Source organism: Crinia signifera, chromosome 1 (genome assembly GCF_055691185.1).
Source record: "Crinia signifera chromosome 1, ASM5569118v1, whole genome shotgun sequence".
In the NCBI taxonomy this organism is placed as follows: domain Eukaryota; kingdom Metazoa; phylum Chordata; class Amphibia; order Anura; family Myobatrachidae; genus Crinia; species Crinia signifera.
Window position 1 is genome coordinate 460,656,647 of NC_139217.1, and position 26,776 is coordinate 460,683,422.

Sequence of the window (26,776 nt, forward strand, 5' to 3'; positions counted from 1 at the left end):
CGGAAGGTGTCTCTGCCTGAAATCGGTGCTGCACCCATATCCTCTCAGCGCCCTTCCCTCTCTCAGTACTTCAAAGGCTTCACTGATTACAGGTCAGAAGCCACAGAGAAAACACAGGCAATGTCACTTATACACACATACACACACACACACACACACACTCTGATTTTGTTTCAATAAGGCTCGATTCAGACCTGATTGCTGGGTTACGAATCTTCGGAGCCCAGGGATCAGATAAACACCCCCCCTCCCCCACTATATACACTGATCTGTTTCAAACTTGATGGATGTGGAGAGAGGGAGCTGTGAAACAGAGATTGGAGGTAGGAGCAGATAGGGACTTGGGCCGGCTGGAGAGATTGTAGGCTAAAAACTGTCACAGCTCAAAGTGAAAGCACACCGCAGAAGCCGCCATTTTTACAGGATTTATTATATATTCACTCTCCATAGACCGCACTGGCTGAATGTATCTCTTATTCGACAAGACTTTTCGCATGCTGCTCCCTACCTCTGGAACTCTCTACCTCTCTCCCCCAGATGCTGAACCTCTCTACAAAACTTCAAACAGGCTCTCAAGACCCCACTTCTTCTCCAAGACCCATCCAACTCTCATCCTAACCCACTGTTACTTGCTCATTTCTACCCCATCTGTGTCACCCCTGTCTGTCTGCCCCTCCCCTTTAGAATGTAAGAGCTCACAAGCAGGGCCCTCCTCCCTTGCATGCTTTTCCTTCTCTTACATAAACAATCTTTGATGGCACCAAATCCTGATACTTATGTCCGTGTCCCCTGCTGATGCAGCTATGGTTATGTGCCCTGTACTTGTCCTCTATTGTAGTCACCTGTAAGTCACTGTGTTCTGCCCCCTGATACTTATGTCAGTGCCACCTGCTGATGCAGCTGTGGTTATGTGCCCTGTACTTGTTCTCTATTGTAGTCACCTGTAAGTCACTGTGTTCTGTCCCCTGATACTTATGTCAGTGCCACCTGCTGATGCAGCTGTGGTTATGTCCCCTGTACTTGTTCTCTATTGTAGTCACCTGTAAGTCACTGTGTTCTGCCCCCTGATACTTATGTCAGTGCCGCCTGCTGATGCAGCTGTGGTTATGTGCCCTGTACTTGTCCTCTATTGTAGTCACCTGTAAGTCACTGTGTTCTGCCCACTTATGCTTATCTCAGTGCCGTCTGCTGATGCAGCTGTGGTTATGTGCCCTGTACTTGTCCTCTATTGTAGTCACCTGTAAGTCACTGTGTTCTGCCCCCCTGATACTTATGTCAGTGCCGTCTGCTGATGCAGCTGTGGTTATGTGCCCTGTACTTGTCCTCTATTGTAGTCACCTGTAAGTCACTGTGTTCTGCCACCCTGATACTTATGTCAGTGCTGCCTACTGTTGCAGCTGTGGTGATGTCCCCTGTACTTGTCCTCTATTGTAGTCACCTGTAACTCACTGTGTTCTGCCCCCCTGATACTTACAGTATGTCAGTGTTCCCTGCTGATGTTAGCTATGGTTATGTGCCCTGTACTTGTCTTCTATTGTATTCAGCTGTAAGTCACTGTGTTCTGCCCCCTGATACGTATGTCAGTGCCGCCTGCTGATGCAGCTGTGGTTATGTGCCCTGTACTTGTCCTCTATTGTAGTCACCTGTAAGTCACTGTGTTCTGCCCCCTGATACTTATGTCAGTGCCGCCTGCTGATGCAGCTGTGGTTACGTGCCCTGTGCTTGTCCTCTATTGTATCCCCCTGTAAGTCACTGTTTTCTGCCCCCTGATACTTATGTCAGTGCTGCCCGCTGATGCAGCTATGGTTATGTGCCCTGTACTTGTCCTCTATTGTATTCCCCTGTAAGTCACTGTTTTCTGCCCCCTGATACTTATGTCAGTGCTGCCCGCTGATGCAGCTATGGTTATGTGCCCTGTTTTTGTCCTCTATTGTAGTCACCAGTAAGTCACTATGTTCTGTCCCCTGATACTTATGTCAGTGTTCCCTGCTGATGCAGCTGTGGTTATGTGCCCTGTACTTTTCCTCTATTGTATTCCCCTGTAAGTCACTGTTTTCTGCCCCCCTAATACTTATGTCAGTGCTGCTCGCTGATGCAGCTATGGTTATGTGCCCTGTACTTGTCCTCTATTGTAGTCACCTGTTAGTCACTGTGTTCTGCCCCCTGATACTTATGTCAGTGCCGCCTGCTGATGCAGCTGTGGTTATGTGCCCTGTACTTGTCCTCTATTGTATTCCCCTGTAAGTCACTGTTTTCTGCCCCCTGATACTTATGTCAGTGCTGCCCGCTGATGCAGCTATGGTTATGTGCCCTGTTCTTGTCCTCTATTGTAGTCACCAGTAAGTCACTGTGTTCTGCCACCCTGATACTTATGTCAGTGTCCCCTGCTGATGCAGCTATGGTTATGTGCCCTGTACTTGTCCTCTATTGTATTCCCCTGTAAGTCACTGTTTTCTGCCCCCTGATACTTATGTCAGTGCCTCCTGCTGATGCAGCTATGGTTATGTGCCCTGTACTTGTCCTCTATTGTATTCCCCTGTAAGTCACTGTTTTCTGCCCCCTGATACTTATGTCAGTGCTGCCCGCTGATGCAGCTATGGTTATGTGCCCTGTTTTTGTCCTCTATTGTAGTCACCAGTAAGTCACTGTGTTCTGCCACCCTGATACTTATGTCAGTGCCGACTGCTGATGCAGCTGTGGTTATGTCACCTGTAAATCACTGTTTTGCTTATTCATTTGTGTACTCTGTAATTGGGCGATGCGGATCCCTTGTGGCACCATATAAATATAGCATAATAATTATACTCTAGTATAATTGAGTACAACTGCATAGTTTAAGCTTTTGTCAAACATTGTATTGTTAATCTACAATAGAAATAAACTGAACTCTTATCTCTTCCAGGGATCAAAGTAGTTTTCCAGCCGGAGTCAGTAGCAGTTCAGGCCGGGCAGATGGTGAAGCTGTGCTGTATAGCGGCCGGGCACCCCATTGTGAATTACCAGTGGTTCAAAATGGATAAAGAGGTACTTTCCCTTTACTCCGTACTGGAGGCCTTATTTAGAAGTGGGTGGAGTTGCTGGGCGTAGTGCAAAGGCGTGACTCCTCCTGCTGGATCACCATATTAGTCCTTCCATCTAAGCCGCTGCAATAGCTGCTCCGTCCTCACCCAGAGTCTTCCGTCTTTTCCTACAATTTGCCACCGTCTGAGTTGAAATGTCTGGGCCCAATTGAAATAGATCGTCAGCCTCGATTTCATACAATAGCTTATTATCATAAACTAGACGTTCTTTATTGAGATCTATGCAATATGTTGGAGGCCACTGTTATCCCTCTAGCACAAGCTTGTACCATTAATCATTAATGAATCCTTTGTGGAAGCTTTACCATTCCCCCCACATCGCTATTCGTTAACCCCTGATTTTCTGCTAGTCAGCAGTGATTCGCTAATTCCAAGTTGAGTTTTATCGCTACCCTCTCTGATGCATACCTATTAGTGACGGAAGCCGGCAGACACCGGAAGGCCCTTTTGCCAATGCTGCTACGGCCCAACCGCAGGCATCTACTGTAGCACAGTGACTGTCCAGTACTTCAAGAGGTTCTTCATTCAGCAACTGTAATAGAAGCACCGAATACGGCAGGCATGTTGTGAAACCACACATCCCAGCATGCCTTGCCATAGTGTTAGCATTCCCTAATAGCAAAACTGTGGCAAGGCCTGATGGGACTTGTAGTTTCACAATAGCTGGAGGGCCATAGTTTGGTCATGCCCGTATTACGGGTATGGGTCTCTTGGTCAACAGTCAAAAGGACGACCACTATTGGCCGACCGTAAAAAGGTTGACGCGCACTAGGTCAAAAGATCGACATGAAAAAGGTTGACATGGGAAAAGGTCAACGTGTGTGCTTTTTAGTCTACCATGTCCTCTCGCATGGCACGCTGCGCTTGCCACGCTACGGGCACTATTATAACGGGTCGGTTTTCAGAAATAAAAATTGTGAAAAACTCATGGCGACTGGTTGTTTTTTTAAGCTATGTCGACTTTATGTATGTCCACCTTTTTTTCATGTATCGACCTTTTGACCGATCACCAATAATGGTTGACCTTTTGTATGACCCCTTCCCACTAAATACTGTGGCAGCTGTAGGGCATCCGCTGCCCTGTTAGCCTGGCATTGCCCAGATAATACAGTCAGAGCGGACGGACTGAGCGCTGGGATTCTCAGGCCGTTAGAAATGTGAGCAGTGAGAGCAGCTGCTGGTAACGACTCTGAGATTATGCGGAAGTGTCAGTTTGCGGAGGATGCGTCTACTCTTACGGGGAGTTCCCACATTCTCATTGGCGGGACAGTTGCTGGCGCGTCAATCAGGGCTATTTAGAAAATGACCAATTTCCAGTTAATAACTGAGTTATACGCTCATACTCAAAGCTCTGTAAGGGAACTGAGAGCCGTAATGTTACTTTCCTGGTAAGAAATGTTCAGTGCCAATAAGCAACTTATTATGACTCAGCTGAGGCCAGATCAATACTCAGCTTCTGACATGACCTGCAGGTGCCCTACGGGAATTCATCGGAGCTGGCATTCAATCCTGTGGATGTGAACGACGCCGGGTTCTACATCTGCCGAGTCAACGACGTTCAGTCCTTTGATTTCAGCAACTGGGCACAGCTGGATGTCATCAAGTGCCATGGGGCTTGTGCCGGTGAGTGACGCGATGGGTGTGTGATAGTCATTCTGAATGCCCTTTGTCTGGTAAGTAGACGCCAACCATCAAAGTATTTCTCCTGCTAGGGAATCCCCTTGCTTTGTACTGAGGGGATTTGGTGGTGGTGGTGGGGGGGGGGGTTCTCTGCTTACCGAACCAACATGAATCAACATGTGATCAATATCGTTGAAGAAACTGTACAATAGTTTAAATCCTATTTGGGATTAAGTTATTCAAACCTCCCACCCCCCTCCCCGTCCATGGCTCGACTCTGTAGTGCTGGGTGCCTTTTTAATTTTTTTAAATAGTGTATTATTGGCAAATAGGACACACAAGCAACTTCTGCTGATTAAAATGATATGCGGAATGTCTATAGTGTGTGACTGCACATACCAAAAACTTTGTTTTGTTTTTGTACTTTTTTTTTCATATTTAGGTCTGTCTATGTTACCCGACCACAAGCTGCAAATCTGTTACCAACCTCAAAGCCAAAACCTAGTGGCGGGGGACAAACTGATTTTGGAGTGTGCCGCTGTCGGGAAGCCCCTCCCCCAGTACCAGTGGTACAGAAATGACATAGCCATGATGGATGCAAGAAGCAAAGTGTACACGGTATGTATACTTTTATAGGGTTCAGTCTGATTTACCGACAATTGAAATACCGGCAACCACTTGCTGACACTGTTATACCGGTTGGGTGTAAATACCGATGATTACATAATACCGAAAGTTGAAATCCTGCGCTCAGCGCACTATATTATATTCTCCCTCTTTGCCCACTGGGGTCGTAAAGTGTTTTTTTGTGAAAAAAATCAAGAAGAACTGTATTCAGTATTGTTTGTGTCAATATTTTGGCTGTCGACATTGTGGTTCGTCAGTGTCTTGTACCTGTCGGTGATTTGATTGTCGGTATTTTGATGTTGGCAGTATTTCAATTGTCGGCTTTCTGTACCCGTTGGTATTTTGTCTGTTGGAATTTGGTTGTGGGGATTCTGTCAATCTGTATTTCATCCGTCGGTAACTTAACTACATACCCTGTTATATTGTTTATAGATTTACTACATACTGTATTGTGACTTTTGTGTTACCTGTTTTTCTTCTACGATCCCCATGGCAGCCATAACATTGGGATGTATCCCTTTCCCCATAGATTAGACAGGAGTTTTTTCTCTAGGACCGCCCACCTTGGGTATAACAGCCTCCTCCTCCTTAGCGTCAGTGTCTTTTTTTCCTGTCTCCGTTAGAGAGGACAGAATAGGAGTCAGTTAATTTATTTTCTAACAGGGCTACCTCTTATATCAGGGAGCTTGCTAGGGGGACCAGATTTATCTATACCCCTATGCATAACACCCGCTTACATGCCCAGCCAAAATACCTGTCAGACATCCAGTCTGGGTGCAGGCGCTGTGGATAAGTTACGTTTTTCCAGCTGGACACAATGGAGAACACAGGCGGCAGCAGCGCTGAGACAATACAGGCTGAAAGCGCAGTTGGAAACAGCGTGGTGAGCAAGCGGCAGTCCCAGCTGTAAGCCGCGACTGCACGCTGCGGGGATAGACACGGTAGGGCGGAAGTACGCGCGGCGTCTACTTCCGCCCAGAGCAGCTCTAGTGCGCTCAGCAAGAGTGTCCCCGGAAACACAGCGGGGAATGTTTGTTCCGCTTGGCCATCCTGAAGAATGTTGGAGCAGTAATGAAGGAGTTAAGGCGCCATATTTAAACACAGCAGACAACGCTGTGCAGTGCACACGCTGGGCTGCAGAAATGATGGCTGAGATGGAAGTGCCTTCTTCCCCTAAGCTGGACAGTGCCCCTATGAGGTAAGCCCTTAGTGTTTTTAGGGCATCAGATTCTTTTATTTCTAGCTACTTAGTGTGTCCATTGTCTCTTATAGTGTGCCTACAGAAGTTATCCCTGTGCCAAAGAAAAGGCTTTCAAAAAAGAAATACATTGAATCTAACTGCATGTCATGTGATAAGGTGTTCTCTGCGTGTCAAAACAAGTCACTATGTGAAGAATGTGAGACAAGACATAAGGAGCCCATAAAGGAAGTGCCAAAAAAATCAGAGCATACGGAGATACTAAAAGAACTGATGGCTTGGATGAAACAAAACTTTGTGTCTAAGCATGAATTTGTCCAGTCACAGACAGCTAAGAGGTCTAGGTCTCAAGCTGGGTTGAGCCAAGAGGAGGGTTCATCCGGCATGGAGGAACCAGATAAAAACTCCACTGATGAGTCAGGAGAAATAGAGGAGGATAGAACCTTTAACCTGGATATAGTGGAGAACGTTCTAAAGAACATATACAAGGCAATGAACTACCAAGAGGCTACAGGTACCGCTTCGGAAAAGGACCCGCTATTTGAGGATAGATCAAAGAAGGGGAGGTCCTTCCCAGTTAATAAGGTAGTGAGGGAAATAATTGCTAAGGAGTGGGTAAATGTTGACAAGAAACTCACCCTTAGTAATAGAGTGGATAAAATGTATCCATACAAGGATGAAGAATTCATGGCGTGGTGCAAGATCCCTAAAGTAGACGCGGCGGTGGCGGAGCTCACGTCAAGGTCTACAATACCGGTGGAAGACGCTGCGGCCTTCAAGGATTCCATGGACAAGAAAGTGGAAACCGCCTTAAGAAAGGTGCATACGGCGGCGTCAGGGGCACTCAGGTCATCAGTCGCTATTGCTTCAGTATCCCGTGCTCTGAGACTCTGGGCAGCAAACCTACATACGGATGTAGAAGATAAGATATCTAAAACATATATCTTACGCAGTTTAGAGATTATGCAAAAATCTATTGACTACCTGTGTGAAGCATCACTGGACTCGGTGGCATTTGCATCAAAATCCATGGCAGCCGGAATAACTGCAAGACGAGCACTGTGGCTAAAGCCTTGGAGTGCCGACGCAAATTCCAAAAACAAACTAACAGCATTACCCTTCGAGGGAAATTATTTATTTGGATCTAAACTTGACGCCATGATACAGAAACTGTCTGGCGGAAAATCTGTCCGGTTGCCGCAGGATAGAAGGAATAGGTTTCCCTATCCGGGAACACCTAAACTGTCCTTTAAGGACGCAAGAAGCTACAGGCCTGGAAAGCCATACTATAAAAGAGGGAACCCTAATCTTTCCCGTCAGTCCTTTCGCCAGCCTTACCGAGGAAAATTTCAGTCGGACAGAGGTAGAAGGCTATGACTATCCACTAAACATCAAGATAGGTGCAAGACTATTGAATTTCCCAGAGGTCTGGGAAAGGACGATTGGGGACAGATGGGTCCTGAATATAATTCAGAGGGGTTATTCAATAGAGTTTGCATGTCACCCGAGGCAAGACCGGTTTTTAAAATCCAGAACACCAATATTGGTGGAAGAAAGAAGAGAGTTGAAGATAAAGATAGAGCAACTCTTAGAAATAAACGCCATAGAGGAAATCCCCAGGCTACAACACAAGAGAGGCTTTTACTCGAACTTATTTCTAGTGAAGAAACCCAATGGAGAATACAGGACAATCCTGGATCTGAGGGATCTCAACCTGAATATAAAGAAGATAAAATTCAGGATGGAAAGCTTGTCATCCATTCTAACTGGGATAAGGAAGGGAGCGTTCCTAGCGTCAATAGACCTAAAGGACGCCTACTATCACATCCCAGTAAACAGATACCACAGAAGGTTCCTCAGGTTCGAAGTGTCAAACAGGCATTTCCAGTTTACTTGCCTGCCCTTTGGGCTAAGAACATCTCCGAGGGTCTTCACGAAGGTTCTAGTAACCTTGATTGCAGAGCTAAGGAAACAGGGAGTCCTGATTTGGCCATACCTGGACGATCTGCTAGTCGTAGGGGATTCGGAAGTAGAAGTCCTACAAGGTCTAGAGTTGACACTATCAACACTAAGGAGACATGGCTGGGTAGTAAACGAAACCAAGAGCCACCTTCTACCAAGTCAGATTATTCAGTTCCTGGGGGTCCTGATAGACACTGTGAATTTCAACATTGCTCTATCACCAGAGAGATGTATAAGAATCCAGGAGATGATAGAAAAGGTCCTGTATTCGAAGAAGGTGACCTTTCTGATGGCCGTACAATTGCTGGGCATGATGACGTCCTGCATAAAGATTATACCTTGGGCCCAGGCAAATATGAGAGTTCTACAAGGGTACCTGTTACCTCTGATCCGAAGAGGGTACAGGGACCATCAGCTTATCACACTGAACGAATCAGTAAGAAGATCCATACTGTGGTGGACGAGGGACATGGAGAAAAGAAGGTCCAGTCTAGAGAGTCCGAGATATGCGGTAGTAACTACAGATGCCAGTCTAACTGGTTGGGGAGCGCATATGAAGAATGCATCAGTGCAAGGAATATGGTCCCTAGAAGAAACAATGAATTCCTCGAACGTAAGAGAACTTCAAGCAGTCTGGGAAGCAGTAAGGCTACTGAAGAATTACATAGTGGGGAATCATGTCAGAATAATGTCGGACAACGTCACGGTGGTCTCACATATAAATCATCAGGGAGGCACCAGAAGCAGAAAACTGATGAGAATATCACGGGATATTATGGTATGGGCGGAGAAATACCTTCTCTCGATCTCGGCTATATACATACCAGGAAGGAGGAACGTAGTAGCAGATTTCCTGAGTCGAAAGCTACTAGATCCGGGAGAATGGGAACTGAACGAAGAGGTGTTCAGGGAGATTGTGCAGAGGTTCGGAGTTCCGGAAGTGGACCTGATGGCTACTTATGCCAACAAGAAGGTGAGGACATTCTGCTCAAGATATTATCATGCCCAAGCAGCAACATTGGATGCCTTCACGATCAGATGGCAATTCAAACTAGGGTACATATTCCCACCTTTTCCCCTGATAAACAAGGTGATAAAGAAGATACAAGAGGACAAGGCAGACCTAGTGGCAATCCTACCATACTGGCCACGGAGGGGCTGGTTCGCAAACGCCATGAGGTTATCAGTGCAGAAACCATGGGAGCTACCCAACAGACCGGACCTACTGACACAAGGCCCAGTACTACACTCAGAACCCGCGACATTATGTCTAAGGGCGTGGAGATTGAGCGGCAAATACTAAAGAAACATAATCTCTCTTCACAAGTCACAGACATGATGTTGAAAGCCAGAAAAGATGTTTCTTCTCTAGCATACTACAGAACATGGATGAAATTCATCGAATGGGGGCAGTTCTCAGGTGACTATAGTAAGATTTCCACTGGAGAGGTGTTACAGTTCCTCTTTGATGGATTCCTCTTAGGGCTGGCAACGGCCACCATTAAAGCTCAGGTATCAGCTTTAAGCGTTCTGTTAGACAGGCCATTGGCGGAAGAAAAGGTGGTAAAGAGGTTTAGCAGAGCAATGAAGAGAGTTAGACCCCCAATCAAGTCGATAGTAGCCCCTTGGGACTTGAACTTACTTCTTACAGTATTAGCCAAGCATCCATTCGAACCACTCATGGACATTCCGCTCAAACTGCTCAACTGGAAGGTGGTTTTTCTTGTAGCAGTCACCTCTGCGAGGAGAGTGAGTGAACTACAGGCGCTGTGGATCGAGGAACCCTATCTTATTGTGTTCCCGGACAGGGTGGTGTTGAGGACACACCCGCAGTTCTTACCTAAGGTAATCTCTAGATTTCACCTTAATCAGGAGATAACCCTTCCCGAGTTTTATCCAAACCCTCAGAGTGATGAGGAGGAAATGTGGCATAACTTGGACCTGGTGAGGGCCATATCCATATACTTGGAAAGAACCAAGACATTTAGAACCTCCAAGCACTTATTTGTAATTCCTGAAGGAATAAAGAAGGGAGGAGCACCTGTGAAGCAAACGATCTCTAGGTGGATAAGAGAAATTATCTTATTCGCCTACAAGAAAGAGAACAAGGTGGCACCTCCGATCGTACAGGCACACTCGACTCGGGCAGTCTCCACATCATGGGCAAATAAGGCGAAGGCATCAGTTACAGATATCTGTAAAGCGGCTACCTGGTCGTCAGTCCATACATTTTCTAACCATTATGCACTCAACGTATCTACTGCCCACTTTGGGAACCACGTGTTGCAAGGAGCTATGTCAGCGGGACTGACATCGCCATAAGTAAATATAATACAGCTATCCCCCCCGTGTGGTGTACTTGGGTATGTCCCAATGTTATGGCTGCCATGGGGATCGTAGAAGAAAGAGCCGAATTATAGTCACCGATAATTCCTTTTTCTTCCTAGAGATCCCATGGCAGCCACTTGTTACCCTCCTGTGTTATTATTGTGTTTTTTCTCCAGGTTACGGAGACACTCAAAAGACACTGAGGCTAAGGAGGAGGAGGCTGTTATACCCAAGGTGGGCGGTCCTAGAGAAAAAACTCCTGTCTAATCTATGGGGAAAGGGATACATCCCAATGTTATGGCTGCCATGGGATCTCTAGGAAGAAAAAGGAATTATCGGTGAGTATAATTCGGCTCTTTATATAGCGCACACCTGTTACACATCTTTTGTAGAGAATATTTATTCACACCAGTTATTTCCCCAGAGGAATTTACAATCTACATACCCTATAATTAATAGTATACATTCTGCAAATACCTGCTTGGAATACCAGAAGAAAGTAGACTGCACCTCTTTTCTGTCCAAATCATGCACCTGCCCCCCCCCCCAATCCATCTGTACAATACTCAGAGGCTGTGACATTTTTCTTTGTGTCACTGCCTTTTATGTATATTAAGCTTGACCTAATAAACCTTTAGGGGAAGAGAATCCATGTATATACATGGATTCTCTTCAATTTGCATGTTTTGGAACTTAAGCTTTTTTTTTTTCTACCCCTGGATTTCTACATGGACCAAAGAGGACTGATCTATAATGGATTAGGTGAGTATGTCTCTTTGTTGTACAGGTACCCTATGAATTTACTGGAGAAGTGGACAGAAGGGCTATGGGGATGTAGGTATGTAGGAGTTTATCATTATTTATGATATAGCAGATCAACGCTGTCTACATTGACCTTGTTATGGTCGACCACCCTTAGTCGCCTAAAGATAGTCAACCGCGTCTATATAGACAGTAACGGAAGTTAGATGCCAGCGTTAGAGTGATGGGAGTGTGGTCGACTGTCACATGGTCAACGTAGATGTATGTAAGTGTGCATGAATGTTTAATAAAACTATACTGTCACGGTGTATGTTCTGAGTTTATTGTATTATTAATTTTAGATAAATAATAAATCTTAATTTTACACTTTTGTGCTATGAATGTGGCACCCACCGTCCAGGGGTGCTGGGGTTAGAGCATCGGACTTCAGCACTGGCCTTTGGGTGCCCTGGAGGCAGGACCCCGTTATTTGGAGAGTCCCTACTATTTGACTGGTTGGGGAGATTTAATGCTACAGCCACAGGGACTTGTCCCCCACAGCTGTGGCATTACCTTACAGACTAGTGGTACCTGATGCTGGTTTAAAAAATCTGGGGACCAGTACATCCTTTCCCCTCTTATTTTTGAAAACAGCAATGATCCAAGATCCCAGGTGCTGTGTTTTTTTTTTTTTTATAAATACAGGGGGGCCCCTATGCAATTTTGCAATGAGTGCAGCACGAAGCCACCCCACCAGGCATCGGCTGATCTGCGTTCCCCTGCAGCCGCTCCCTCCCCTACCCTTGCGAACGCCCTTCGTTGGATCTGCATACACAAGATAAGACCGTTCTTTTCGACTGCCATGTGCTATAATACAACCCCTATACAATGATTAGTAGATACTGAATTCTGTGTTTGTTACACTGAAATCAGTGCGTCAGCATACGTTGGCATAGCAGCGCCTCAAAGATTCAGAAAAATCCATTTAGGTAAGATGACGGATTATTAGTCATTTAGTTCTGAAAGCCACTTCCTTCGGTCATACATCTGACAATAAACCACAATAAATAGGAGATGTTGTTTCAATCACTAAATACATGAGAGGTCATCACTGGTCAGATTCCGCAGTTCTTCGTTCCTCAGGTTCCCCACTTCCTTCCGCAAACCTTGCACACTGTATACAGTATACTCCGTCTTCTCTGGTCATGTCTTCAAGTTGAAACTCCCCTCTAAATGAAAAAAAATATATATATTTTTTCCTAGGTTCCCAATGTTTCAGCTGAAGACCAGGGCATTTACTTCTGTCAGGTGTCTAATGGTAATGAGAGCGAGACTAGCCAGGGAGCGGAGGTCCTTATCGGTAAGTCTAAAGGATATGATGTGTTATTATGGCACATCTACATGTATGATTACCGCAGGGTGCATCTACTTTTTGTGTTGGCTCAGTGGTGCCGGCCGGCACATTATCCTCAACCACATTCACAAACTGAGATTTTAAGGCAGATTTTAAAAAGGAAATTCTAAGCATTACTGATGAGTGCAGTACCATCTCCAATCCTGCAGAGGGTGCTGTATGCTACAGCTGCTTTGAAGTACAGTATAGAGCCCACCAGTATGCAGCTTGTGATTCACCAGCTATTATGGAATTACATACCACAGAATGCCCACCCAGATAGAGCAGTAGTTCTAGAATAATCACAGAGACATAGCTTGCATATCTATAGCCAACCTGTGTCTCCGTGGAATTGTATTCTATAACCAGGGTTGCCTACCCTCCCAGAATTGGCGAGAGGGTCCTGGAAATCTGGTCCACCTCCTGGCCCCCTGGAAAGGGGGGTGAGCCTCTGGGAATCCTGGCTGTCTCCCGCAACTCCCCCCTTGGTTGGGGAGTTCCGTGGGACCAAATGACGCAAATTGCGCCATTGTAGCCCTGCCCACAACTGTACAATGCCTGAAATACCAGCATTGCACGGTGGGGGCATGGGCATGAAGAAGGGATTGCGCTGGCCACCACCACAAAATGTGACATTCTTCCGTAGCTCTGCCCCCCACCCCTTTCCCATCCCTTCAGCAGCCCCGCCCCCCAGCCTCAAGTAACTGGCTATCCTCTCCCGGAGGGGGCAGCCAAAAAGTAGGCAACCATGATTACAACACAACACATTCAGTACCTAGTCACAGCCTGCAGAGTCGTATGCCTATATTATAACGCAAGTAGGCTGGGATGTAATTGGGGCCAAGTTAGGTCCAATTTTGTGAAATTACTGATTTTTACGCTAAAAATTTGTTATGCACATACAGTTGCAATTACACACAAAAAAAAAAATAGACAAGCCGCATATCATTCTATGTGACTGTATGTGCATGCCAAATAATGTTACACTGTTTGGCTGGGAAGCATTGTAGCAGGATATTTGTATAATTACATACAGAATGTAGGCATGCTGTATATCACTTTAATCAGCAGAAGCTGTGTGTGCATCTTTTTAGCATTCGGATGTGCATAATAAACATTTAACAGGAAATGACATGTACAGTACATGAGCTATTTCGACAAATCAAATTAATGTCGCTTTTTCAATGTTAGAAATATTTTTTTTCATTGTTTATTTATTACAAATGTGCTGTCATTTTGTGCCTATATAAGTTGATTTAGACATTGGCGATTATAACTCCCCCGAAACAAACAGCTCTAATTATGTCCGACTCTATAGAGCTGTTTTGTGTGAGACTTGCTAACCCGACTATCATTACTTCCTGGCATGCAACATACTATAAATGTCTCATTCCGTTTGGTCAAAAGGAATCAGAGACTTCCTGCTCTAAATCCTGTAAACAGAGCGTAAAATTAGTCCACCATTACATTGGCCGAGTTTGGAAATAAGTCAGACATTCAAGCGTGGGGGACGGCCATCTTTACTGCCCCTGAGAGTAACTATGGGGCAGATGTAATAAGCCTGGTAAAGTGATAAGTGGAAGGTGATAATAACGCACCAGCCAATCAGCGGTGTTCGAAAAGTGACAGTTAGGAGTTGATTGATTGAAGGATGCACATGTGAGAGGTACGGGTACAAATTGCATAATTACCAGCATTGTTCAACTCAATTTCATTTATCTAAAATAGGTCAAAATGTAAATGTTGTTTTTCTTTTAAAACAAAAGGATGTGGAAATCTTTGGACAAGTGTCGCAATGGAGTGCACAGAAGGTAGTGTAACTGCATGGCCGCTTCCTGCATGTCGTCATTCGGGGACTTTCCTGCTTGTGATTGGGCAGAATGCAAATGGAATGACGCGGGATAAGTGTTTATACGGCTCTTTGATAAATAACATCGGATACAGCCACGCGGATCTGTACACAGGAACAAACTGACGCTCTGTACGCGCAATCGGCTATGAACACACACATCATCCAATGGTCGCAAAGTAAAGTCACTCTCCGGTGAGATTTGCGGCGCCCCTGCTACGCGAACAGGGCGGGCAACTGACATCCGGTGACATCAGCTGCCCGCCCTCGGAGGGCAGGAAGCCGCCCCCATTCGCATGGGGACGCCCAGAGCGTTTTTGTGAGAGCCTCCGAGGGCGCCCGCACAGAAGGCCTGCACATGGCCATAAGTAAATATGAACATGCGCAGGCCTTCACCGTCGGTCCCCGTTGCGATTTCGCAAAGGGGAGAATCAACCAGAATGACCTCCAATATGTATCATTCACAACAAATTTTTAAACTCCTGATGGCGGATGATAGAACTTGATTATAAATCGGCCCCCTAGGAGGCCGTTCAGTTAGTGGTGAAGGCCGTATGGTGCCCTCATTCCGATTGCCGTGGCTAAATCGGAGTTGCACTCAGGTGTGGAATTTTTCTGCACAAGCGCTCAGAGTCCGTCGCCCAGAGTGGTGGATGCGACTGAAATGTGCAGTCTCTGAAATGACTTGATGATGTAGTGGGTGTTCCTGGGAGCTGGCTATGTAGATGCATAGAGTTTCGTATGGGAGTGGCACAGGCGGGTCACTGAAGGGGGTGAGAATGCAGCAGACACAGCAGCTTCGAGTTGGGGTCCTACTCTGATGGAGAATCTGCACCCAGCAAGGGGCTTGTACAAGATTAAATGATGAGACAGATATTGGCATCTAAGGAAGCACCAAAGAGGATTGCAGCATCTACACACCCTTGTAGGCGTCTCTGTTCTTACACAGAGGCTTAGACTGGCCCGGCGAGGTACCGGTGGATTGACTGGTAGGCCCCTGTGATTTATGGCCCTGCCCACTTTTTGAGGTGGGTGTGTCCTGATGCAAACTTTTCATGCTGCCAGCCAGTCAGCAGCGAATGACTTACCCAGTTGCGGTGGCTGCATCACCAGCCCCGCATCCTGTTACATGCCACAACCCACCCCGTGTTGTGACGTAACATGCTCCCCCCCCCCCCCCACCGGTACACCCTTACCCTCCCAGTATGACACTACTTAAACACATGGCCATTTGCATAAAGCTGCAGAAGCAATACTGGCAATAGATGCACCCACAGGAACTGTATCAATACTTTTAGAACGGGGAACAGAGGCGCGGCAGGACAATGGGCAGTGTTCCTGTACTGTAATCAGCAGGGAGGAGCACAAGAGAACATTTCCGCCACTCATCCCTGGGGTACAAGCCTCAAACATGAGCGTAATCTAACCACTGATATCAGGGTGACGAGTGCAAAAGTATATATCTGATCTATAATGGTAATGGCCCTTATTCTAGTTGACTTGGATGGCCACCGAGCATTCTTAGCCCTGCCTACCATACGGATCGCTCACACCGTCCGAATGCGGTAAGACGCCGGGCGAATGGACCGCGAGTGGATGTTTCATGTTAATAACTCTGTGGAAATCTGTGGAAACCTCCAAACCACTCTGACATTTTTCCGCATGAAACAGGGATATCGGCGGGCAGCTGACATCTGGCTATGTCCCCCACACGTGCGTCACAGCCGGATTACCATACGTACGCCCAGCGCTTTCATGGGAACGGCCATGAAACGCGGGGCGTACGCATATGGTAATAATCCCCTCTCCACCCACTGTCCGGATTGTTCCGACCGACGGTTTTCTGTACGGAATTCACGCCGTATTCGGACGTGCGTGGCGTTCGCACATGCGCAGAAACGCCTCTGCACATGCGCAAACACAATACATCGGCCATCCGACCGGACACGCAGCCGTCCGACTCAATCAGAATAAGGGCCCATATTAGGATGTTATTGTATCTTCTCTGAAGAATGGTTATTACCACAGTGTAAATAATGAAGTGAGATTATTGCAGATATGCAAACAAAGCTGCAGCGATCAGCGGTCGTCCGTAGGGAAGACTTCATATTACGTTTGGGTTTTCTTTGCACTTTTTTTTGCGATATAAATTGATAGTTGGCTCATCTGTTTTGCACTTCTTGTCCTGATACCTTTTAAATAGAGAAAAATATTGTGCGCGCCGAACTAGGGGCCCGATTCAGACCTGAACGCTGGGCCGGCGAATCTTTGCAGCCCAGCGATCAGGTAAACACCACCTTTCTAGAGTGTTTCCCTGTCCCCGAGGGGGAAATCCACTCGGAAAAACTCACCATCGGATGCCATCTTTTTGGGTAACAGCGGCTGTCAGTGATGTCACGAAGCCGGTTTGGCCCTCCCTGCAATCAGTCTGGAATCACCTGCATTGTCCACACCGCACACCCGCAAAGCCTCATTGACGTCCCTGTAATGCCCCCCCCCTAGCCAGCCGATAGACTGCGGTCGCACTTTTCTGATTGGTTAGTTTTTGTCTGCTTAAAAACCCCATCATGGGTGACATGTAATAGGATGAGATGTTTAGTACAATTCTGAAATCGCACAAAATCGCATTTATGGAAATCGCTAATTTTAAAAATGCAAATACGAATTGAGGTGTGAAAAATCCGATGTTATGCGATTTAGGGGTTATGCAATGTACCGCCGCTATTTCCGACGTGGGAAATAGCGGCGGCTCCCTATCATTAACAACAGCATTGATGCGGGATCACGGCAAAACGGGACTTCAGAAGCTGCCGGGCCCGTTCTGCCGATTACGGCATTCGCGGCCACGCCCCCTTTGCGCCCATCGGCAGGTGGGACATTGAATCCCGTCTGTCACAGCCAGAAGACACTTTTTGTTGGCAGAGTAGATCAGTGGGGTAGCACTGCAGGCACTATATCTGCAGGAACTCTGTGTGAGGCGATGATTGACAGGACAGCTCCGGCGGCTATGTCTGCTGGGGTTCGGGCGCACTCCCCTGTATAAGGGTGCTGACCTGTTCAATGAGCCTGGGGCCAGAACCATGCACAGATCACAATGATCTGTACATAATTCTGTCAAACTCGTCATCCAGAACCTGGTCTATTCGTTTTGGGATTTTTGGTAACGATTCCTAAAAATTGCACCCTATTAAATTTGCGAGTTTTATAATAGGAAAGCTTCTGGATGCGAATTGAAGTGTGAGAAAAAGTCGACAGGTCAAAAAGTGTGATTTTTATCACAATTCCTATTACATGTATGTCAAAATATCTCATCCTGTTACTTGTCACCCCTGTTACATTATAACATATGCCCCTTGTAATACCATCTTCATCAGTGTGAAGTACTGTAGGTGTATTTATTTATTTACAGTTTCTTATATAGCGCAGCATATTCCGTTGCGCTTTACAATTGGAAACAACAGTGATTAACCAAACTGGGTAGAAACAAACCAACATAGAGGTAGGAGGGCCCTGCTCGCAATCTAATGCTGTGTACACACGGGGGAGATATATTGCTCAGCCATATATCGCTGAGCAATATATTGCTCAGGTTCACCTTTTCATCAACGACCAGAGATGGTCGCTGATGAAAAAGAAACTGCCGGGGGGAGCCCGGCAGTGGAAATCAGCTGGTCGCAGGAGCATGTTCCTGCGTCCAGCGATCACCACAGGGGCATGTTCCTGCGACCAGCGATCACCACAGGGGCAAAAACTAGCATGCAAGTCCCACCAGATTACAAGACAGTCCTGATGGGATGCAATTAGATATGAAAGGTGTATTAAGGCCTCCAGCTGAAGCTACTCAGTCTGTCTACATGTGATTCACATTCTCTGCTACAAAATTGGGTGCACTATTTGTTTTCTTTTAAATGTTGGTCTTCTTCTTGGTGATGGTTTAATGTAATAAATGGGGATCAATGTCTAAAACATTATCAATGCCTTAATAGATGTGTCGCTCTGGGGCTGGGGGGTGGGGGTCTCATGTCGACCTAGTGACCGTTTGGACCCAGAAATCAGTTGTAAAGTGTGTTGTAAAAAAAAAAAAGATCTTTGAACTTTAATAATATTTATTATTATTATTTAATTATTAATGAAAATATAAATAGGGGTATTTGATTAGCCACATCAATATTTTTGTCCTGAAAAATGGACTAATATCACCTTTCAAGCCCGGTGGTCATTATCAGTTTTCTGGGTGGGGACGAAAACGACCCCATTTTTGGATGATAACTCATTGGTTCCGGCTGGGATAAAAACTGGGGCTGTTCATCTGGGATTTTGTTTTACGTGCCTGAGGGTTGTTACCAACCAATCAGCTTCTAACTGTCAAGATTCAAATACAGGCCCTTATTCTGGTTCACTGGCTAAGGCAAATTCCTTCTCAAATGGAGAAACCCATGCTGCACTGTAGGTGGGGCAGATGTAACTTGTGCAGAGAGAATTAGATTTAGGTGAATGATAGATATGAAGAGAGTTATGTACACACAGGGAGATTTTGGCTAATGGACAATTTTGACTAAGCAATTTTTGGAGACATTTTGGCTAGATACACTGGAGATTTTGACCAAGCGATTTTGTCTTTAGAAATGATAGTCTATGATCTAGTCAAAATTGCCTTGCCTGCGCAGTCAATCTATGCTAAGCAATCTATGCTAGACAATATTGACTAAACAGGAGAAAATAGGGAGATTTTGGCTAACCTTCTAGGATATTTTGACTATCTAGTCAAAATCTCATGCCAAAATCTCACCGTGTGTACACCCCTTTACAGTATTAAGCATCATATAGGCTTAGGTTCAGGAAAAGGATGCTATAATTAGTGTTCCAGGCAAGTTGTGTGGAGGCTAGCATAGTACATGTATTTGCGTAATGTGGGCTGAGTATGCAAATAGTCCTTATCCTCTACCTCTAATTGTACAAAGGTGAACACCAGATATGAGAGAGGAAATACACTGTGCATGCTACTTAGTTACTACCATTGCTAAGACTTACAAATCTGCTTAACCCTACAGTAACCAATCAGTAGCTCCCTCTAAACTGTCTAGACCAGGGGAGGCCGAACCTGTCTTCAAGATCTACCAACAGTCCATGTATCTCAGGCCACCTGTGTATCTATAGTAGGAATGAATGCAGCATATTTGACAATGTGACAGTTAGTACATACTTGCCTACCCTCCAGGAATGGCCGGGAAGCTCCCGAAAATCGTGTGCTCCTCCCTGATGTACCAAACAATGGGATTCGCAGGTCCGCGGTGAGGGGTGGGTTTCGCATCATTTTAGCCCCTCCCCAAACCCGCAGACCTGCAAATTGCCGAGTTTGACTGCCAAGGGGGCAGTGCTTGGTGATGTCCGCCTTCTCGCGCCCCCCTGACAGTCGCAATCAGTCTCCTCTCCGGGCTTCTCCCAGAGAGAAAAATAGAAAAGCAGGCAAGTATGAGTTAGTAATGACTACAGCTGTGCACCAGCTAGGTGATCTGGGACATGTGACAGTTAGTAATGACTACAGCTGTGCACCAGCTGGGTGATATGGGACATGTGCCAGTTAGTAATGACTACAGCTGTGCACCAGCTGGGTGATATGGGACATGTGCCAGTTAGTAATGACTACAGCTGTGCACCAGCTAGGTGATCTGGAACATGTGACAGTTAGTAATGACTACAGCTGTGCACCAGCTAGGTGATCTGGGACATGTGACAGTTAGTAATGACTACAGGTGTGCACCAGTTAGTTAGGTGATCTGGGACATGTGACAGTTAGTAATGACTACAGCTGTGCACCAGCTAGGTGATCTGGGGCACGTGACAGTTAGTAATGACTACAGCTGTGCACCAGCTAGGTGACCTGGGACATGTGACAGTTAGTAATGACTACAGCTGTGCACCAGCTAGTTCATCTATGACATGTGACAGTTAGTAATGACTACAGCTGTGCACCAGCTAGGTGATCTGGGACATGTGACAGTTAGTAATGGCTACAGGTGTGCACCAGTTAGTTAGGTGATCTGGGACATGTGTCAGTTAGTAATGACTACAGCTGTGCACCAGCTAGGTGATCTGGGGAACGTGACAGTTAGTAATGACGACAGCTGTGCACCAGCTAGGTGATTTGGGACATGTGACAGTTACTAATGACTACAGCTGTGCACCAGCTAGGTGATCTCGGACATGTGACAGTTAGTAGTGACTACAGCTGTGCACCAGCTAAGTGATCTCGGACATGTGACCGTTAGTAATGACTACAGCTGTGCACCAGCTAGGTGATCTGAGACAAGTGACAGTTAGTAATGACTACAGCTGTGCAACAGCTAGGTGATTTGGGACATGTGACAGTTAGTAATGACTACAGCTGTGCACCAGCTAGGTGATCTGGAAAATGACAGTAATGACTACAGCTGTGCACCAGCTAGGTGATTTGGAAAACGTTGACCGTTGGTAGATCTCGAGGACTGGTTTGGCCACTCCTGAGCACATAATCAGTAGCGCACGCAGGGGGGGTTTCTGAGTACCCAGAAACCCCCCAGGAGTCTAAAAGCTGAGGGTCTCCTCTTTCCATGGATACAAGAATTGTAAAAATCGGCCCTTGGGAACCAGAGATATCTGACTTCAAAGCAGTGGTCCCCATCCAAGCATGTTAATTGTTATTCCCAGTCAGATATTTCAGGTTCTGTCTGACTTAGAGTTTTTCTGAGGGTATATTCCAAAAGCTGGGACTCTTCCCCTTTGATGGACACTAGAAGCTTGTCTCTACTGTTCCCAGAACCAGAGATATCAGCCTTCCAGCAACTGGTTACTGCTCCAGCTCCACACACCTGGTATGTAGTATTATATACTCGTTGGCGGATTGCTCTGCCTCCTGAACTCTGATCCCCTAGTCCCCAATACCATTTGGTAGGTGGGATTCTCTAGTTTTTAATTCCATTAAAATTTAAGAAATCTATTTCCGGTAACTGAAGATATCTGCAGTCAAGCAAGCTGTCCTCGCACCAGAAAATTATGAATAATAAGCCCACTCCACTACACACCCCTCCTCTGCATATTAAACATCCTCTACCACCCTGGAAGTTATGTATCAGGGCCCCTTCATTCAGCCAATGCCCCTTCTTCCTCCCCATCTCCCACCATCTGTGCAGTAAAGGGGTAATTAGTGGAAATTACTGATCCAGGCCCTACATGCTGAGCGGTTGATATAATACCCCCTACAACCCGCGGGACATCAAAGCTTACCCCACCCCTACCGCTGGAGGATCGGTAGGGGCCCCAATACATTGCTATGCCCAGGGGTCTACACTGCTGTTGACGCCCCTGTATGTATGTATGTATATATATATATATATTTTTTTTATTATTATTATTTATATACATTTGGTCTATCTATAATACTTTAACTGACCCGGTATATACTGGGTCACCTAATACCCCTTTCCCACTGCAGGCTTTACACGTGTAAATGCCGTTTTTTTAGCCTTTTTAAACGGCTAGAGCTGCAGTGGGAAAGCTCCAGGTTGCTTTACACGGGTAACAAATACCGGTTTTTGTTACCCGTGTAAAAAGCAGTGTTTTTAACGTGTAAGAGCCGTTTTTTCGGCAGTGGGAAAGGGGTAGCCCTTACACGTTAAAAAAAAAACGGCATGGGGTCCCCCCCCAATGCCGTAACCAGCACCAGGCTGAAGGAGCCGGGGCTGGTATTAAAAAAATCAGGAAACCCGACAAATAGGGGTTCCCTGATTTTTTTTACAACCAGCCCCAGGCTCCAGGTCCGGGGCTGGTTCCCAAAATACGGGGGACAAAATGACTAGGGGTCCCCCGTATTTTAAGAACCAGCCCCAGGCACAACCAGCCGGCAGGGTAATGCCACAGCCGGGGGACACTTATGATATAAGTTCCCGCGGCCAAAGCATTAACCCTACCGACCAGTCAGCCTGGCCAGGGGCCCTGGGGGAGTGGGGACCCCCCTAATAAAGGGGTCCCCCCCCTCCAGGACTTACCTGACCAGGCTGAAGCCTGGTGCTGTCCTCGATGCCCCTGGGCGGTGGGCATCGAGCTGATGGTATGGTGTAAAAAATAGAATAAAAACCATTGTCTTTTACTGGTGAACTATGAGTCCCAGCAAGCCTCCCCCGCAAGCTGGGACTTGGAGAACCACAAGTCCCAGCCTGCGGGGCATTAAAGGGCCCGCTGGGTCTTGTAGTTCCACAGTAAAATAAAGAGTTAAATAAACACACTGACACACGTGAAAAATAAAAGTTTAATACATACATAACACATACATACTGATACTTACCTATCTTGAGCCCGTAGGTAGCCCTGGTCCTGATGTCCTGGTCCGTGTCGGCGTCTGTATCCATGTCGGCATCCCTGTCGGCGTCGGCGGTCCGGAGTCCTGAAGAAATCCATTTGGGAAGCTGTGGAAGGAAACCATACTCACCTGTCCCAGCGCGACGTAGTCCAGGTAAGGTCTTTGCAAAAAAAACAAACCGACACCCGAACCAAGCGAACAGGCAGAGAGCCGCACGGTGTGTTTACATCGTGCGGCTCCGCCCCCGAATGCTGCGGCTCCGCCCCCGAATGCCGCTATTGGCCGCCTTGCGGCCTAGCGGCCAATCAGGAGCCGCTAGGCCGCAAGGCGGCCAATAGCGGCATTCGGGGGCGGAGCCGCACGATGTAAACACACCGTGCGGCTCTCTGCCTGTTCGCTTGGTTCGGGTGTCGGTTTGTTTTTTTTGCAAAGACCTTACCTGGACTACGTCGCGCTGGGACAGGTGAGTATGGTTTCCTTCCACAGCTTCCCAAATGGATTTCTTCGGACTCCGGACCGCCGACGCCGTCGCCGACAGGGATGCCGACATGGATACAGACGCCGACACGGACCAGGACATCAGGACCAGGGCTACCTACGGGCTCAAGATAGGTAAGTATCAGTATGTATGTGTTATGTATGTATTAAACTTTTATTTTTCACGTGTGTCAGTGTGTTTATTTAACTCTTTCTTTTACTGTGGAACTACAAGACCCAGCGGGCCCTTTAATGCCCCGCAGGCTGGGACTTGTGGTTCTCCAAGTCCCAGCTTGCGGGGGAGGCTTGCTGGGACTCATAGTTCACCAGTAAAAGACAATGGTTTTTATTCTATTTTTTACACCATACCATCAGCTCGATGCCCACCGCCCAGGGGCATCGAGGACAGCACCAGGCTTCAGCCTGGTCAGGTAAGTCCTGGAGGGGGGGGACCCCTTTATTGGGGGGGGTCCCCACTCCCCCAGGGCCCCTGGCCAGGCTGACTGGTCGGTAGGGTTAATGCTTTGGCCGCGGGAACTTATATCATAAGTGTCCCCCGGCTGTGGCATTACCCTGCCGGCTGGTTGTGCCTGGGGCTGGTTCTTAAAATACGGGGGACCCCTAGTCATTTTGTCCCCCGTATTTTGGGAACCAGCCCCGGCTCTTTCAGCCTGGTGCTGGTTACGGCAGTGGGGGGGACCCCACGCCGTTTTTTTTTTTTAAATTCTCCCCCCCCCCCCCTATCTTTACACTGCTTAAACGGGTTTTTAAACGGGTAAGTGGGAATGTGACAAAACAGCTTTTAAACGGTAATTTACCGTTTAAAAGCTGCAGTGGGAAAGAGTCTTTATGGCTCTTACCCGTTTAAAGACCCGTTTAAAAAAAACGGGTCATTACCCGTGTAGGCAGTGGGAAAGCAGCATTAGTGTCCATCTCCGTGCTTTGCTCCGCCCCTCTGGAAACCCCCTTCTGAAAATCCTGCGTTTGCCACTGATAATAGAGGCAGGTGATTGGTTATTTTGGTTTTAGTGCAAATTTTTATGTTTGAGAGGTTCCCCTCCCTCTACCGTAGGGATGCCAATCCCGGAATTGGTGGGACCCTGGGGATTTAAGCATTTTTGTCCAGAATTAAAAATTTTCAGATTGAAAAATACGTATGCGCATTCCATCCCTTCATGCCGGGCAGCGCTCGGCTTAGGCGCACAGCCACCCACTGGTCATTCCCACTGCCACATCTGCCGGCCTACACCTGCCCTCTTTACGCTGAGTGTCCCCCACTCCTGCTGTCTCTGCCTGCTCTGTCTGCTGCCTCCGCCCGCCTGCCCACTTGCTCTGCTGCCTTTGCCTGCCCACTCCACCGCCAAAGGACTGCTTCTACAGTTACCAGTATCAGGAGGCCAATCCTGGGATTGACCGGTTTTTAATCCCAAATCCCGGGATTGGCCTCCCTACTGTACTTTCATGCTCTTAATGCATATAAGCCAGCTGTATACATTTACTAGGTCGACAAGAGGAAGGTCAAAATGCATTAGGTCGACATGGTCATTAGATTGACACATGCATTAGGTTGACATGGGGAAGGTCAACAGTCAAAAGGTCAAAGGTCAAAAGGTTTATCAATTTATTTTTTGAGCCGACGTGCCAACAGGCGGTATTTCATGCCCTACCATCCACTAAGGCGTGGTGGGAGAATAAATAGTGTGCCCGAAGCATGGCGAATGCAGCAGTGCCACGTTACAGTGTCCATGTCGACTGTATTGACATTCGGATAAAAAAAAGTGAAAACTCCCATGTCGACCTAATGCTTGTCTCAACCTAATGACCCTGTCAATCCTAATGCTTTTGTCAACATAATGACCCTGTTGACCTAACCCAGTGTCGACCTAATGCATGTCGATACTTCCTTTTGTCGGCCCTATGACCCATACCCAAGCCAGCATCATACATACAGATCAGTGAACACGTATTTTTGTAGCATTAGTGATATGATGTAAGCGTACAACGTCCCCGTGGCAGAATTTGTACATATTAGGACATGTCCTGATTCATGCTGCCGCACCCTGATCTGCCAGACTGTATTATTCCTATTTATTTCCGTAGTGCCAATCACGTAATGCAGAGCTGTATGGAGAACCCATAGTTCTTCACGTCGGTGCTTGTTGTGCTGAGTATAACAGTCTAGGAGGCACATTTATCAACAAGTGATATTGTTGTTGTGAAAGATAATGCTGCTGCAGCCAATCAGCTCCTACCTGTCATTTTGCAAACACAAAACAGGAACTGATTGGCTGGAGCACCATTTATTTTTCGTGATGAGTGACATCAAGAAAATCACTCTTTGATAACACTTTGGACAACGCGTTATGATATGTGCACCAACACTTTAACATTAAGCACATTCTGGTCACTTTTCTCATATTACCACCACACATTGGCCCTTATTCAGATCTGATCGCAGTACAAATTTGCTCTCAAAATGGACAAAACCATGTGCACTGCAGGTGGGGCAGATGTAACGTGCAGAGAGTTACATTTGGGTGGGGTGTGTTGAAAATGAAATCTAAATAGCAGAGTAAAAATAATGCAGCCGGTATTTACCCTGCACAGAAACAAAATAGCTCACACAAATCTAACTCTCTCTGCTTAAGTTACATCTGCCCCACCTGCAGTGCACATGGTTTTGCCCATTTTGAGAAAAAAATTGGTACTGCGATCAGATCTGAATAAGGGCCGTTATTTACCATCTGCAAATTCTGGTAGGACATAACCCACATGCGGGTGGAACACTTAAGTCCATCCAACCCTGTAAGCATGACCTGAATTCAGGACTGTTGACAGGTACCGTATATCAAACTGTTAATTTAAGACCAGGGTTCGGACTCCTTAAGCAGCGCAATGGATTATATTATATCATGCTAAACACAAGGCACTTGATTACATTATATCTTTTTTGTTTTCTTTTGTTTTAGATGAATTGAGTGACTTAATCATTAATGGTAAGTTCTAAATATTGAAACCGTTTTATTTTCCGATGGCCTTCAGCCTGACATTAATACCGCTTTCACACTGCCTAAACGTTTTAAAAACCGGTATTTTGAAACGGTATTTAAAACGGTTCTGAGCCTTCACATTGCAGTAGATTACCGTTTAAATACCATTCACATCA

The 26,776-nt window shown here is 46.5% G+C and overlaps 1 protein-coding gene across 2 annotated transcripts in view; it reads left to right on the forward strand.

Moving 5' to 3' along the window:
* The window catches only part of MALT1 (MALT1 paracaspase), a 68,152-nt gene that overhangs the window by 17,069 nt on the left and 24,307 nt on the right, over positions 1–26,776 (forward strand). The window contains exons 3-8 of one of the 2 annotated variants that reach the window (XM_083155262.1): positions 2,903–3,024; positions 4,553–4,703; positions 5,143–5,318; positions 12,820–12,916; positions 14,716–14,760; positions 26,580–26,606. In XM_083155262.1, coding sequence (XP_083011388.1) covers positions 2,903–3,024; positions 4,553–4,703; positions 5,143–5,318; positions 12,820–12,916; positions 14,716–14,760; positions 26,580–26,606 — 618 coding nt within the window. The remainder of the gene's footprint in view (positions 1–2,902; positions 3,025–4,552; positions 4,704–5,142; positions 5,319–12,819; positions 12,917–14,715; positions 14,761–26,579; positions 26,607–26,776) is intronic. The other variant, XM_083155263.1, reaches the window with a different exon arrangement.